Source organism: Phaseolus vulgaris, chromosome 5 (genome assembly GCF_051622355.1).
Source record: "Phaseolus vulgaris cultivar YP4 chromosome 5, ASM5162235v1, whole genome shotgun sequence".
Lineage (NCBI taxonomy): Eukaryota > Viridiplantae > Streptophyta > Magnoliopsida > Fabales > Fabaceae > Phaseolus > Phaseolus vulgaris.
Window position 1 is genome coordinate 910,515 of NC_143502.1, and position 16,038 is coordinate 926,552.

The 16,038-nt window shown below is 27.6% G+C and overlaps 3 protein-coding genes across 5 annotated transcripts; 2 read left to right on the top strand and 1 right to left on the bottom strand.

Moving 5' to 3' along the window:
• Window positions 1–1,932: 1,932 nt before the first annotated feature.
• Window positions 1,933–4,783, top strand: QWRF7 (QWRF motif protein (DUF566)). Its single transcript, XM_068642731.2, has 5 exons — window positions 1,933–2,591; window positions 3,297–3,530; window positions 3,743–3,832; window positions 4,406–4,516; window positions 4,683–4,783. The coding sequence occupies exons 1-5, from the start codon at window positions 1,938–1,940 to the stop codon at window positions 4,761–4,763; spliced, it is 1,170 nt and encodes a 389-aa protein (XP_068498832.2). The 5' UTR covers window positions 1,933–1,937; the 3' UTR covers window positions 4,764–4,783.
• Window positions 4,784–5,370: 587 nt separating this feature from the next.
• LOC137834643 (cell number regulator 6) lies at window positions 5,371–8,572 on the bottom strand. 2 transcript variants are annotated; one of them, XM_068642732.2, is made up of 5 exons: window positions 8,502–8,572; window positions 8,293–8,397; window positions 7,019–7,133; window positions 6,447–6,715; window positions 5,371–5,783 (listed from the first exon to the last, which is right to left on the bottom strand). In XM_068642732.2, exons 2-5 carry the CDS (start codon window positions 8,395–8,397, stop codon window positions 5,550–5,552), a joined length of 723 nt encoding a protein of 240 aa, XP_068498833.2. In that variant the 5' UTR covers window positions 8,502–8,572; the 3' UTR covers window positions 5,371–5,549. The 2 variants fall into 2 exon arrangements, with proteins under 2 accessions (XP_068498833.2, XP_090158638.1); XM_090302512.1 differs by having other exon boundaries at window positions 8,543–8,561.
• A 2,990-nt stretch (window positions 8,573–11,562) lies between these two features.
• On the top strand, window positions 11,563–15,687 carry LOC137834644 (derlin-1.1). 2 transcript variants are annotated; one of them, XM_068642733.2, is made up of 7 exons: window positions 11,563–11,713; window positions 12,004–12,139; window positions 12,675–12,748; window positions 12,861–12,954; window positions 13,115–13,243; window positions 14,187–14,347; window positions 14,845–15,687. In XM_068642733.2, the coding sequence occupies exons 1-7, from the start codon at window positions 11,697–11,699 to the stop codon at window positions 15,068–15,070; spliced, it is 837 nt and encodes a 278-aa protein (XP_068498834.2). In that variant the 5' UTR covers window positions 11,563–11,696; the 3' UTR covers window positions 15,071–15,687. The 2 variants fall into 2 exon arrangements, with proteins under 2 accessions (XP_068498834.2, XP_090159102.1); XM_090302976.1 differs by having other exon boundaries at window positions 11,702–11,842.
• Window positions 15,688–16,038: the final 351 nt, after the last annotated feature.

Below are 16,038 nucleotides of genomic sequence, written 5' to 3' on the forward strand. Positions count from 1 at the left end.
ACAAATCCTAGTTTTCATCATTGTTGGTAGATGAAAACTAATATATTAAGTCAATTATGTTGAAGGAATAATTTTGTATAATTCTCACTCATTCATGCCTGTTGAAAATGTACCATATAACACATAAAGGACAATAAATACATGTAATGACTAATATCACTCAAATTGAATATATCATACCAAATTCAAGTGTAAAACCAACAAATACTAACAATTAAATATTCAAAATTCAATTGTATTTCAAAGTTATTTTCTCTTATTTTGAATTTTCTATAAGCATTAAATGGAAGAGAACTGAATTAATTAGGTGCCTACCAAAATAATGAAAAAACCACTAATTGAAAAGATTATAACTAATTGAGAAATGCATGTGTTGATAAGTTGGCTAATTTAGGGTTCATTCATAGAGAATCATTTCATTGGTATAATAGACTTCCATCTAGTCTGTTCTTAGAATTCTTTATGAATAGGTATAGTCTACCAATGTATCGTTTTTGTTAACATGTGGGTTTTGGTCTAGTCCCCCTATATTTTTGTATTTTTTTTTAATAACATTCTTTTCATGTGATGACAGATGATTGTTGTTACTTGAGATGTCAGCCTAACTGGGATGTCAAGTTGCATAGTGATGTCTAACATGAAAACTTTTATGAAGAAAAAAAAAATAAGAAAGGGAGGGCATGGGCTTTTGGGCCCAATGGTCTTACAACTGCTTTGTTAGCACTCTATTACAAAAGCTAAGAAAAAAGTTATCAATTAATATGATATTACAAGACTAATCACAGTTTAACAGTCAAAGAATAAATAAAAAATAAAAAATGGTGTAACACTAAAAAAAATAATGAAATAAAAACTAATTTTTAGATACTAAAATAATTAATTACAATAATAACTAAATTAGAGACCATTTTAGAAACTAAAAGAAAAATTGGTTTCTAAATTAGTTTTCTATTATTGTTAAATAGTTTCTAAATTGGTATCTAATTAAGTAACAATCAATGTTTTTACTACCAAATTTAGAAACTAAATAATTGATAGTTAAAACCTTGATTGCTAATTACATACCAATTTAGAAACTATTTAATAATAATAGAAATTAATTTAGAAACCATTTTTTTTTAATTTCTAAAATGGTCTCTAATTTATTTACTATTGCAACTAATTATTTTAATCTTTAAAAATTGAATTGATTTCTATTTCATGATTTTCTTGTAGTGTAAAACTATATATATGTGGATATAGACTCGATAATGAATGGTTTGATAAGCCAATAAATTTTATTATGATGGATTTTAAACTCTTTGATATTATATTAAAAACTAAACTCAAAGTATTTAGTAAAAGTTACATTCATTTATATATTTAATATCTCCATAAACATATATATTAGCATAAAAAAAAGTGACATCATTAAGTAATCACTAATTTCTCACTACAATTTTTTTTTGAAGAAAAATCAAAAGAGGCATTTTGTTACAAAGTCAACCACATGTAGGGCAATAAAAATATCACTATCCCATACACATGATCCACTCAACCTCATGCCATAAACTTTATTTTAAAAGTTCTGAAAAAAAAAGTTTCAATTTGACTGTATCAAACAAACAAACTAGTGATTGTTTATTCATCAATTATATACCCTTTGTCATATTTCATAAGCATATATATATATATATATATATATATATATATATATATATATATATATATATATATATATATATATATATATTTGAACTTCCACCATATACGTGCAAACATTTTTGCATGGCGTGGAGACATGTACGTATTCAACGTTCTTGGCTTGGTTACTCAACGTGCTTACAACTTCTAATATATATAAATAAATACATACATATATATATATATATATATATATATATATATATATATATATTCTTCAAAATAGTACAAAAACCATACTCACTAATCTCTCTATGGACAAACCTTCCCACACTCTCTCCGGCCGCAACCACCTCACGGTGGTGTCACCGTCACCACGGCTCGTCCGAAGTCGAAGCGGCAGTGGCTCCGCCGCGGCAGCCATAACCACTCCGGAGAGGAGTTCACAAAGGTTCAGCTCTAGTGAAAGATTCAGCATCACTAGTATCCAACGTTCAAAGTCAACATCAAGAACAAGAACAACCAACAACAATGAAGGGAACAATCCTACATTAACAACATCCATTTCGAACAAGCAAACAAGTACTAGAGTTCATCAAGAGAAGAAGAACAGAGATGAAAGCTTTGGCAAGTTCTTGCAACGAGGTGTTAGCCCCGATAATAATAGTAACGTTGGAGTTTCAAAGAGGGCTTCATCATCACCTTCTGCATGGGCACTTTCGCCGGGAAGATGGTCATTGGGATCTCCCACATGGCCTCAACAACCGGCGAAAGCGTCACTGAGAAGTAAAAGTAATGTTGGTGGTAGTGTTAACAAAGTGTTGAAGTACTTCAAGCAGAAGAAGGTGTCACCAATGCAAGAGGAAGAGTACCATCAATTTAGGGTTTTGCATAATAGACTTGTGCAATGGATGTTTGTCAATGCTAGAGCTCAAGTTGCCATGGCTAATGTCAAGAGTATGGCCCTGGTATGTTCTTTCTGTCTTTTATTCATTTTTTTTGTTTGGCTCTAAATGGAACATAGTTGTTGTATTTCCCAATTTTCAAGCAAAAAATTTATAATATATATGAACAAATTTGTTAATCTAAGTTATAGTTTGATGGAAAAGAAAATGGTGATATGCCATAACAACTGTGTTTGGTTTATTTGTGATGATATAACTATGTTTTTTTTTTTTAAGAAAGTACCTTAATTTTCTCCTTTTTACTTAAATGAGATTGATTTTTAAAAAAATTACAAATATAGAGAATTGCGTGTGGTTTGAGAGGTCAGACATTTGTTTTAAACATTTGTAACATTTGTTTAGACAGATTTGTATTTGTTTAGAAAAGTTGTTTGGTATTTTTTTTAAATGATTGAAACTTTTTTTTGTTTTTTTTTTATTTAATTTATTGTTTGTCGATCAGTCATGTTAATTGACACAATAAAATTGTGAAGAAGTCATTAAAATGGTACCATTTTTTATAATCATATCAAGATGGAAAGATTTTTAACAATCATATTAAGATAGTAGAATTTTTAACCTACGAAGGGAAAGATTTTAAACTGGTTACACTTTGACCCAAATGAAGTTGTGTCAATTTTTAAAAAAACAAACTCATTTGTGATATAAAGAGCAAAAATTGTCCACATTTCCTGAAAATTCCTATAACCATTCTGTTGTTGATTTCAGATACAATTGTTTGCAGTATGGGTTAGAATTGTGAAGCTGAGAAAGATAAGAATAGCAAAAAGTGTTGAAGTGAGAAAGGTGAAAGATGTGATGAAGCTTTATAAAATTCTGAATGGACAACTCTATCTTCTCAGTGAATGGGGAGAATTAGAGAGAAGAAACCAAGAATCTGTTGCCAGATTGTCAAGGAAATTATCAGCATTCTCCACCATAATCCCTTTAACCTACCTTAAGGTATATATATATATATATATATATATATATATATATATATATATATATATATATATATATATATATATATATTACATCTTCTTTATCTTATAACTATATATAATTTATTATATTTAGCCATTAATTATATTGAATAAAAGTTATTATATATGGATGTTTAATTATGTTTTTATTTTCTAAATTTTAGAACAATATTTTGATTGTGTTGACAGGTAGACACGAAATCCATCTCTGAAGCACTGAATTCAGCCATTACAGTAATGGAGAATATGGAACCATTAATCACAAAATACCACACAAAGGTATATATACATTTTCTTTTCTTTCAATATTTTTTTATTTTTTTATTCAAAAAATCAAATAAACCAATTACCAATTTATATATATATATATATATATATATGTCAAAGTAAATTATTTTAACTTTTTTTATCATAAAAAACAATATAATAAATATAAATCAGTCAAGGAAGGATGACTACTAAAAAATTGTTAATCAGAAATTATTTTAGAGACAAAAAAATTATTAGTTTCTATATTGACTAAATTATATACTATTTTAGATACTAAAAAATTATAAGTATTTAAATTAGTTTCTATTATTGATAAATAGTTTCTAAATTGGTATTTGATTAGCTACCTAATTTTTATCTACCAATTATTTAAATTTTAGAGTTGATATCTAAACTTTGATATTTAATTAGATACCGATTTAAAAATCATTTATCAATAATATAAACTAATTTAGATATCAATAATTTTTTTATTCTCTAAAATAATATCTAATATTTAATGATTCCAGGATCCAATTCTTAAACTATTTATTTCAAAAAAGCATTGATAATTAATTGTAGAACTTGTGTTATTTATTTCAGCAGGTTGAAAGGATTCTTTATCAAATTACAGAACTAAGCACAACCCTAAAACAAGAAGAAGAATACTTACAACAACTTCTCACTCTTCTTCCACTTATCTCTACTTCATTGGTAACCCTTCACCCTCTAATTACTCTTTTTTATTTTCATTACAAATATAATTAAAATCATGTTTAATATATATAAAAATTTAGTTACTTTTTTTCTCAGTTTCCATGCCTAATATTTTGTGTTAAATAAAATAAATAATAATTTTGATTGATTTCACATTGAACAGGAGAATGAGAAAAGCATTGGAGTGCATCTTATTCAAACAATGGAGTCCAATACTACAAATTATCTCTGTACCACTGCTTAATATGAGTCCAATATTTTCTTTTCCTTGTACTTTTTTATTTTATTTTTCATTTTATGTATTTACTTTTTAATTACAAAAATTAATCTTACAATTTTTTTTATGAAATCCAATGCTATACCTAGAATTCATGTTGATAAACTCTAATGAAAAAATACATATATTTGTCTGGTAACTTGAGAATTAAATTAATACATATATTAATTCATTAAAATGTCAAAAATAAAATGAAACTAATAAATAAAAATATTAAAAATATATTGAAGGTAGAGAAAACTTTTTTAATTTTCAATCTCATTACCGTGTCTTTCTTCAATAATCCATTGGTGGAACAAAGTAGTGTTGATATTTGATAATTTGAGAAAAAAATTCCATTATACAGACAAAAATAGTTTTTCCTATATTTGGGCTTTTTGATTTTAGTTTTAATTTCGAACTTATTAACTAGATCACAGTCAATGTTTCTAAAATAGAAAATTAAACGAAATTACAAATAGTTTACAACTAAGTCACTGAAATTGTAGAAAAAAATAGACAATTTTTTTAAAATAGCCATTGAATTTGTGAATAGCATCATCATCTTTGAAGAAACTTGATATGGCCAAGAACAGAAGAAGCCAAGAATAATTTGATTTAAATATATGTGTGAACTCAATGGAGAGGAGAGTGATGTCTATGAATGAAACACAGTGAACTCAACTCAAAGGTGCAAGAAAATTATTCTCTAGCAAGCAAAATTTGAAACTACATGTCATTGTCTTGGATATTAACAAGGGTAACAGCAATACCCTATACAGGCTGCAGTTCCAAACCAGTGTGCTCATGGCTATGCCTGTTGTGAGAAGAGGTTTCAGGATTTTCCTTGTTATCACTGGACTTCATCTCTTGAATGGGAGGTGCATTAACAATGGTTCCCTCTGAGAAACCATTGTCAAAGAGCCTTCCCTTCATCTCCCTGTGCTCTTGACACAAGGCACACCAGTGCATGCAGCAGTGTACACAACATGGATCACAAGGTGAGTTCTGCAGTCATCAACAGAACCAGTGAGAAAATCTTAAAAGAAAAACCATGTTTGTGTTCTGGGGAAAACATAAAACCAAAAGGAGACAAAATTATTCAGATGTTAATTGTGTGTTCGGTTTATAACTTATTTTGGAGAGAAAAAAATGCATTTCCTTTGCCAACTTCACAAGAGATTTTGAGGAAAAAATGATCATTTGCCTGGAATAATCTTTCCCAGACATAAACTACATGTTACTAGGTAACACAAATATAACAAATGCATTGCATATACAGAGTTTTATCATTCCATAATATTAAAGAAAACATGGTTTTTCAAACTGCGTGGTTGGTTGAAAATTGCAGACATTTGACACTAAAATTGTGTCCATAAGGTTTTTTCATTGTTAGATTACACATCAACAAGCATATCTTTGTTTCTCTTTCGGTTAATGCTGTTCAAAATATGAATGTAAAAAGGTCTTATTATGGCATTATAGATTTTGTTCACTTGGGCAAGACTTGGGAATTGAACAAAACTACCACAGAAAGGAAATTATTTTCAACATCTAATGAATTCTACATTACAAATCTGCCATAAGAAGAAGCAATATTTTTTCTCAGTAGATGAACATTTGATACATACTATTGCATTGGAAAAGACATTCAATTCAACTGATACATACCTCCAAGTGATACTTCTTCTGCAAGGTTTGCCGAACCTGACCAGTGTAAATGCCACACATCCACCATGTAAAAAACAAGCCCTCAAAAATGAGAAATGATGTCCCTGGATCAATGTAACCGTTGAAGATCGCAGTTGCTGTTGCCAGAGCAATGCCACCCTCGATGAAAATAGCATGACAAATGCATGGTCCAGTCCAAGGAGTTTCTTCATGCAGGCTTTCTACATTGCGCCCAAATAACACACAAGGACAAAACAGTCCTGTCAAACCTGCAATGAACGTTAAATGGCATAACAACACACTTTTCTGCTTACTCATTGCAACTATGAATACTTCTAATACAGCCATTTAAGTAATTCCTTCATATTCTAGTGCTCAGCATGTTACTCTCAACTTAACATATTCTTCTTAAATATGAAGAAACTTTGGTAGTAAGGATTAATGGTGAAAGGAATCATATCACACTAGGTTAGTTTTAGTTTCACCAGAGACAATTTGACTAGTTTGATATAGATAATAGATAACACCCTGACTCTAACAAAATTTGACAGCTTGATCATGCATTAACTTACAATTTTCCCTATCTTCAGCACATCCAAAGATCCCAGTCATCCAAGCTTCATCAGAAGGAGGTGTATAGCTTTCAGGTAATGGCTGCCCACATTCCATGCACTTGTGAACAGCCAACTGCAAAAGATTTAAAACCATTAGCATATAGCTATTCAGTAACTTGTATTAAGACTCACCAAACAATGTACAAGCAAAATCTTTTCAAATTTTCATTTTTTTCTCTTGTAATGTTACAACAGATTTGACAAGGTTTCACATTGGCTTCCAATGTCCAAACACAGCCCTTTCTCCTTAGGATAAGATGCAAAAGGAATATTTACCCTTGTTTGGAATTCTAAAAATTTAGGATTTCAACCTGATTGTTGGAGATCATGTTGACTAAAATACAAGTGATGCAAATCTCATTTTATAAACCGAATTTTAAGGTGAGATTTACACCGATTTATATTTAGTCATATTTCTAATCGATTTGTGATCTCCAATAATGATATACGCACAATTTTGGATTTTACTTAGAACCTTTCTTTAATTTTCAAATGGGTAAAAGTTCCAAAGCACTGATTCAAAACACACAAACACAGATTCAAAACATACAAACTTCGGAATTCACATTCCCACCTTGTTAGGGACATTTGATGAACAACACACACGACATAGCAACATTAGGTACGAAGAGAATGTAAACTGATTATATAACATTTTCAATCAAGCATCTACAACCTAATCTCCCACCCAAATTCACATTCCACATCTCCATCTCCACAAATGCAAACAACACTAGACCACTTTGCTGCTTTCTTCATTCACACGACTATAATTCATGAAAAGGCAAAACCACACTTATATTGCACCTAAAAACCCTTCAACAAGGTTTCCTCATCATGAATATCAAAATTGGGAGATTTTATAAAACAGTTTGCTACTGCAAATTTTCAGCCAAAAAACATCAAGGCTTCTGTGATCACAATTGCGACTACACCAGCCCACATTAACAAGGTTTTCTCCTGAAAATCTCTATTAGTAGATTTAAACAAGGATTTGCTACCACAATTCGGTCAAAACACACACAAAGGTTTTTAGAGTGTTCACAACCACAATTGCAACTACATCAACCCACATTGTCAACAATTTCCCAAAATATTGAGGATCATGCCAAAATCAAGACAGCCACTGCAATTTAAAACCATGACATTGCCAATTCCACAATCAGACAACAACCCAGAATCCAAAAAACAAAAATTTCTCAATGAAATTGAAGAAAAAAATGAATCCAAACCTGAGGGACCTCAATTGGCTGATTCAGTTCACCAGGGGTGATATCTTCCAAAGGACCATGATCCTTTGTCAGCTTCACGTAACGCGATTCTGGCCTTTCCCCCATCTAATCTCAAAAATCAAACAAAGCAAACACAATGATAAATCAGAGGAAAATGGCTGTGTTTGAATGTTATGATAAATAGAGAAAAATCAGAAACATAAGTTCACAGTTTAAGAGATCTAAGGAAACTGGGATAACAGAGGAACACCAATGTTGGATACTCCCAACCAACAAAATTATTCAAGAGTTACCTATAAATCGTTTTATATATTGTAATTATTTATTAAAAATGTATCACTTTATCGTGTAAAAGAAGTTCAAAATTCAAAATAATATAATTTTATTACCATTTTTCATCATAAATCAGTACCCACGTGAGCAAGAACCAAAAAATATAACTCTAAAATATATATTAAAAAATTAATGATAAAATGCTGTGTTCAATTTTTTTTATCATTTAGCTGTTTGGAGTGAGAACATGATGTATGATGATTTTAGAGAGTGTACCTGAAAATTAGATAGGAGTATATTTGAATGAACTTTTGAAAAAAATATATATTAAAATTTGTGAGTGGTGTGATGATTCCCTGTTAAAAAATTATTATGTAAAAATCAATTCAATAGACTAAAAATAATTAGTTGATATATTGACTAAAAATAATTAGTTAGTATATTGACTAACAATAATTAGTTGCTATATTGAATAAATTATATATTATTTTAGAGAGTAAAAATATTTTTGATATCTAAAATTGATTTCTAAAATTATTTTGTATTTAATTATTTAGTTAATATAGTAACTAATTATTTTTTTGTCTAAAATTGATCTTTTATTTAATGATTTGTAGTGGTTGTAAGAAAATTTTGTATTATTTTAAAAGGTGTAAAATTTAAGGTTACAAATTTACCTTTCTCTCTAAACATATTTGAGTAAAGAAATATGAAATATTTATAACATTACAAATTTATCTTTCAATTTAAAAATATTGACAAATCAATTAGATTTATTTATTTGTAAATTATAATTATTTTTAGTTTAAATATTATTTCTGGTTGTAAGAATTAATTTCAGAAAAAAAATGAATTTTGTCAAACTGTCTAAACATATTTAGGATGGTCAGAAAATTTATTTAAAATCATATTTAAATAAAAATTTAAGATACATAAAATTTCTAAAATATTTAAAATTTTAAATAAATACAAATCCTAATATTTTTGAAAGACTCGTAAAAATAATAAATATTGTAATTGTAATGAAATTTCAAATATATTTCTTTTCTCTTCTATAATTATTCATATTTGTGGAAATAGTTGGTACATTGTTTTAAAATTTTAAATAAATACAAATCCTAATATTTTTGAAAGACTCGTAAAAATAATAAATATTGTAATTGTAATGAAATTTCAAATATATTTCTTTTCTCTTCTATAATTATTCATATTTGTGGAAATAGTTGGTACTTTGTTTTAAATTCTATACAAACTTCTCCTAAGTATTTGGCATATTTTTTTTTTAATATTGAATTCTTGATAATATTATATTTTTTAATTTTTTATAAGAAATATTTAAAATAATTTAAAATTAATACAAATATATATCTGATAAAAATTCAACATAAATTTTATTAAAAAAATGGAAATAATTATGAGAACTATATATATAATTCCTGAATTATATTTTTTGCCTTTAACTTTTTGTGCAATATACAGAAAATTCAAAGTTGACCTTCATCATTATTAATTGCAAATAGAAAAGTATATTTTACAATAAATGCAAAAGGAAATATTCAACATCTAACTACCAAATGCATCTTTTTATGTTGCGAATCTCATTTTTACCCTCAAAGTAACCTAATTATAACATTACTGCCACATGGAGTAGCCTAGTCTGAATTTATTTTCTCACATGTCATAGGAAAATTTATTAACAAAAAGGTTAAATATCTTTTTTCTTTCTTTTATTTTCAAGTGAAATTAGTTTTTATTTCTACTTAATTTTAGACATTTTTACCACTTATAATAAAAAAAATATTGAAATATTAACAATATTTTTACATGCTAAATGAATTTTAAGATGTTAAAATATTTTATGTTGATGTGGATGTCATAATATTATAATATAGTTTACGTTAAAAAAATCGTTTATGGAAAAAAATATTGTTAAGAACATATTTCAATAATTTTCTTATTATAAGTACTTAGGAAGTCAAAAATTTGAACTAAGAGACAAAAACCAATTTCAGATCATAGTATATGAACGAAAAACATATTTAATCCTTAACAAAATTATTAACAAATTCTCAATCCCATCTCTAAAACATATTTCATTTAATTAGTTCTTATATTATAAAACATTACATGTTTACTTCTTCTTTCGATAATCCTACATCGCTTAGGAGTCGAAACCAAAAACAATTCATAAACTTTTTTCTCTGTTCAATAGATCTACATTTCTTAGAAGGGAAGACAATAACATTTTATATACTCTTTTCTTTTTTAACTTATATTTTTTCTTTTAAAGAGAAAATTTGTCAATTTAATATTTATATAAGATGTTTTAGTAAACATTTATGTCATATCGCTACTTCATAACTATATCTAGCTTGACCATATTTTAGATACAAATATCTTGAGACAACTCATCATGAGTTTTATACCAACTTGTTATCTTATCCTATCACATTAAACTAAAATAATAGTTGAAATATGTTTTGGATTTTTTATTTATACGAATTTATTTATTAATTTTAAAAAACTTGTTTTTAGTTCCTGTGGTTACTCTTCCTTACAAAAATAAATAATCAAAATATGAAAAAACATAAAACACTTTAAAATTACATAAAAAGAATTATTTTTAAATTTAAAATATAATAAAAAGTTAAAAAGAAACTTGGTGTAAATGTAATATATATATATATATATATATATATATATATAATTTTGTTAAGGGTAAATATTTGTTTCTTCTTCAAACAAACAGAACCTAAGAGTAGAAGAGAATACATCAATAAACTTCATACAAATTTATTTAAAGAGATGAAATTAAAATTAATATTAGCTACATATATAAACTTACATGTTAAATCTTATGAAAATAAAAAGTGAAAAAAATAGGAAAAAGAAAAAAAATTCTGCGAATTAAACAATGAAGATAGGACGGTGGAAAAGGTAAAGAGAATTGGTCAAAGTCAATAAGTCAATTATAAGAAGAAAATTTGCAAAAACAGTGTTGGAGTGTCATTCGGTGTGGGACTTTAGTGGTAAAACTCCTTTTATAATGCTCACTCCATTCTTTGGAATTTTCAATTCCTTCACTCATCTTAACCTTCAACTCTTGCATTGATAACACCAATTCCTTCAACATGTCTACACCAGCAGAGTACTCTTTCTCTCTCTCTCTCTCTCAATTTTTCTGTCTCTTATCTCAGAACCATGAAGAATTAAAAATTGCAACTGATAATATAATCTACACATGGAATTTCCTTTTACTTCACATGACATATACATGGTCAATTCAACTTCTATGCTTTTTTATTCTGCTATGTATTATTCAGATGCTCAAAATTTCATCTTAGTCATGCTTAATTTTTTATCTGTGATGAATTTATAAGTATTTTTGTGAGAGAATGATGAATAGTAATTGATCAAGATTTCCCTCTGCTGTTTCAGATACTATCGATCTCTGCCACCTGTGAGCAAGTTCTATGGAGTGGCCTGTTTGATGACCACTTCTGCATACTATCTGGAATTCTATGATGCATGGAACATAGCACTTGATTATGGACTAGTGTTTAAACGTCTTCAGGTTTTGTAATCCAAAAACTGTTCTGAATCTGATTTCTCATCTGCAGCAATAGGGTATCTGAATTTAATCTGATTATAGTATGCATGTTTTTTTATACTTTTGTTGCATGTAAACATGTTTGTTAACTTTTATAGTAATTACTTCAAAAGTCACACCTAAAATGGTTTCTCAAAGCAAAAATCTTTGAAGTGATGTTGTATAAAAATTAAACTCTATGTTTTTCTGCATGAACCTGATATAATAATTTCAGAGTTATTTTGGATATACTTCCCATTTTCAAACTTAAACTTAAACTGTATTAGGCAAAATGAGTGGTTGTAAACTTGATTCTATAAAGTAAGTTAGGCTTAAAATCACTTATTATTGACTTTAACTTGTCACTTATTATCGGATCCGATCATTCAGAAGCGAACCTAACCTTATAAACCGGTTTTATAAGGTTGAATTAATCTTAAAGTACACTTTTTAATACTAGTTAAAGAACTTTAAACTTTTTCACCAAATTTCTTTGACATATTTGCTTATGTATTTATAGGTTTGGAGGCTTATAACAAATTTCTTCTTTCTTGGCTCTTTTTCATTTCCATTTGCTATGCGTCTGATAATGATGTAAGCTACTTATGCAACTTCTTACACCTCATTCTGCTTTTCACAGCCAATGTAATTAAGGTAGTTTCAATGACACAGTTTTTGTTATTGTTTTGAATGATGAACTATGCAGAGCAAAGTATGGTGTTTCATTGGAAAGAGGACCCTTTGACAAGAGAACTGCAGATTATGTTTGGATGTTCGTATTTGGTGCACTCTCTCTTCTGGTATGTGTTGCTGTTTGTTTATGTTACTTTTCATCTCTTGATTTTCATTTCTACAAATGAAACATGTTTCATGATTGTACTACTGTTGATCGCAAACAAGATTTGGATATGTTTTTCATCCTAAAAACATTAAAGGGTAACAAATTTGTGGTCTTCTTAGGTGATTTCAGCAGTGCCATACTTTCGGTATCCATTCATGGGAGTTTCGTTAGTCTTCATGATCGTCTATGTTTGGAGCCGCGAGTTTCCAAATGCACGAATCAACATTTATGGTGTCGTATCGTTGAAGGTATAATCAAATTTGTATCGGTCGGAACCGACAATCCGTTAATCTTAATATCGAATGTCTGTGAAATACGTCAAGATAAAAGAATAACTAATACACACTAAATTGTATGAAAAATTATATAATACATTTTTAATCATGATTATGTATGCTAATTACTTAATTCTTCACATAGTTTAGTGTATATTAATAATCCTTATCTTAACGTATTTCACATATGTCGTCGGTTGTTGATATTGGTATTCAGGGATTGCCTACAAAATTTATTGATAATATCATAAAAGAAATTGTTGTTTCAGGTTTAGTTAATGCCAATTTTTCCATATGTATGTTGTTACAAAACACCAACTATTGTTTGCGTTATACAAGAAAATTATTAAATAGAAATAAGTTTTATACAAAAAAATAATTAATTATTATAATAATTAAATTAAAAACTATTATAAAAATTAAAAAAATTATTAATTTTTAAATTAATTTTTATTATTGATAAATAGTTTCTAAATTGGTATCTAATTAACTACCAAGATTTTAACTACCAGATACCAATTTAGAAACTATTTATCAATAATAAATAATAAAAATTAATTATAACAACTAATTATTTTTGTCTCTAAAATTGGTTTATATTTAATGATTTTTTTGTAGTGAAGAACCAAGAAATTGCTTTATTTAAGCATGTTTCTTTTTGTTAAGTTTTAGAAAAAAATGAAGTTAATTTTGTAGTAAGTTAAATTTATTTTATTAAAAAATTAATTTTTATATTTACTTACTATTTTTTATTTGTGAATAAATTAATTGTAACATATAAAAATGATACTTTTTTTCTCTCTATAATAATGTTTACAGAACAGAGTATTTTTCTTTCTTTAGCAACTTAGCTTATTTAGTTATGAGTATTTTGTGTTAGAATTATTATAGTTTAACCATGGATATATCTGTGCAGGGATTTTACCTTCCATGGGCTTTGTTAGCTCTGGATTTAATATTTGGAAATCCTTTAAAGCCAGACATTGTAGGTATGCTTGCAGGACACATATATTACTTCTTAACAGTTCTTCATCCTCTTGCTGGAGGACGCTTCAAATTCAAAACCCCTCTCTGGGTGTATCCTTTTCTTTATCACCTTATCATTATATCAAATTGCTCTTATTTTAAGACTATCCAGATATTGTCTGTTTTGAAAGTCGATGTTTTATTACGATTTTCTTCTTAAAAGGTGAGTTGGAAAGTTGAAGGAGAGATATTGTCTGTTTTGGAAGTCGATGCTTTATTACGATTTTCTTCTTAAAAGGTGAGTTGGAGAGTTGAAAAAGAAAGGAGTATACAAACTGTCTTTAGTCTCGACTTTTAAGCGATATAAGACTATATTAACATAACAAACCCTTCTATCAAAGTTTAAGGAAAGAATTTCCTTGGTTGATAGAATGATAAAACTCTAAAACTATAATATTATTTTAACAAACTATTAAGTTGTAACAGGATAAATACATGATTAAACACAATTGAATATTGAAGTAAACTTAAAAGAAAACTTTTCACATAATTTAGCATAGCAAAATCTAAAGTTTGATGCAGTGTTGTGATCCTTGATGATGTATCAGTCAGAAAATAGTAGCATACTGGGGAGAAGGTACACAGATAAATAGTCCTGTGCAGTCTGATCCTTCTGCTGGAATTGTGTTCAAAGGAAGAAGTCATCGTCTTGGTGGGACTGAAAGAACACCACCAGCAGCAGCAGAAGAGAATGCTTCTTCTTCCTCACCACAACAACACAGTAACACCAATGGAGTTGCTTTTAGAGGAAAGAGTCATCGTTTGAATGCTTGACTCTGGTATATCACTCTCTTTTTCTGTAACTTTTATTTAACTATTTGCTACACCAATATATCCTAAGATAAGATATATAAGAGAATGTTAAATATAAACTAATTTTAAAAAATAGTTAGTTACTATTTAACTAAAATAGAGATCATTTTTCAAAAAATAAATTATTGGTATCTAAAAGAATTTCTATTATTAATAAAAATTTATAAAATAGTTTTTAAATTAGTATATGACTATTAGTTAGCAATGTTTTGTCTACTTACTGTTTTATATTATAAATTAATCTCTATTAGTCTTTTATAGATTAATTTAGAAACTAAATGTTAGTAGCTAAACCCTTGATAACTAATTTAGATACCAGTTTAGAAATCATTTTATAAATTTTTATTAATAATACAAATCACTTTAGATACCAATAATTTTTTAGTTTTTAAAATAGTATCTAATTTAGTTGATATAGTGACTGAGTATTTTTAGTATCTAAATTTGATTGTTGTTTAGTGATTTTCTTGTAATGTGTGTTATGTATTATTTCTTAAATTTTGTAAACAACATTGTACAAGATTTTTGTATGTTAGTGATTATGATCATATGCAATTTCTCTCTTATTTTTTTGTCAACAATTTCACATTAGTGACCTTTTGTTGCACATAATTAGATATATAGGATTGGGTTGAAGATTTAAATGGGCTTTCCAATTATAATTTTGGTTGCACCCTATATTTTTCTTCCTGCACCCCAAAATTATCCTTGATAATTTTGGATGATTCCAAAATAAGGTTCTCTAAGAAAATGTGTTTCCAGGGGTTTAGGAAATTCAGAAGGAAAAAACTATTTCGAAATATTCTTTCTGAAACACAATTTTTTTAATTTTCAAAATGATAAATCTGAAATTCATAAAATATGTTACAGAAATTATGTTCCGAAAATATTCCAAAAAGAGTAATCTATAAATATTTTTAAAATAGGTA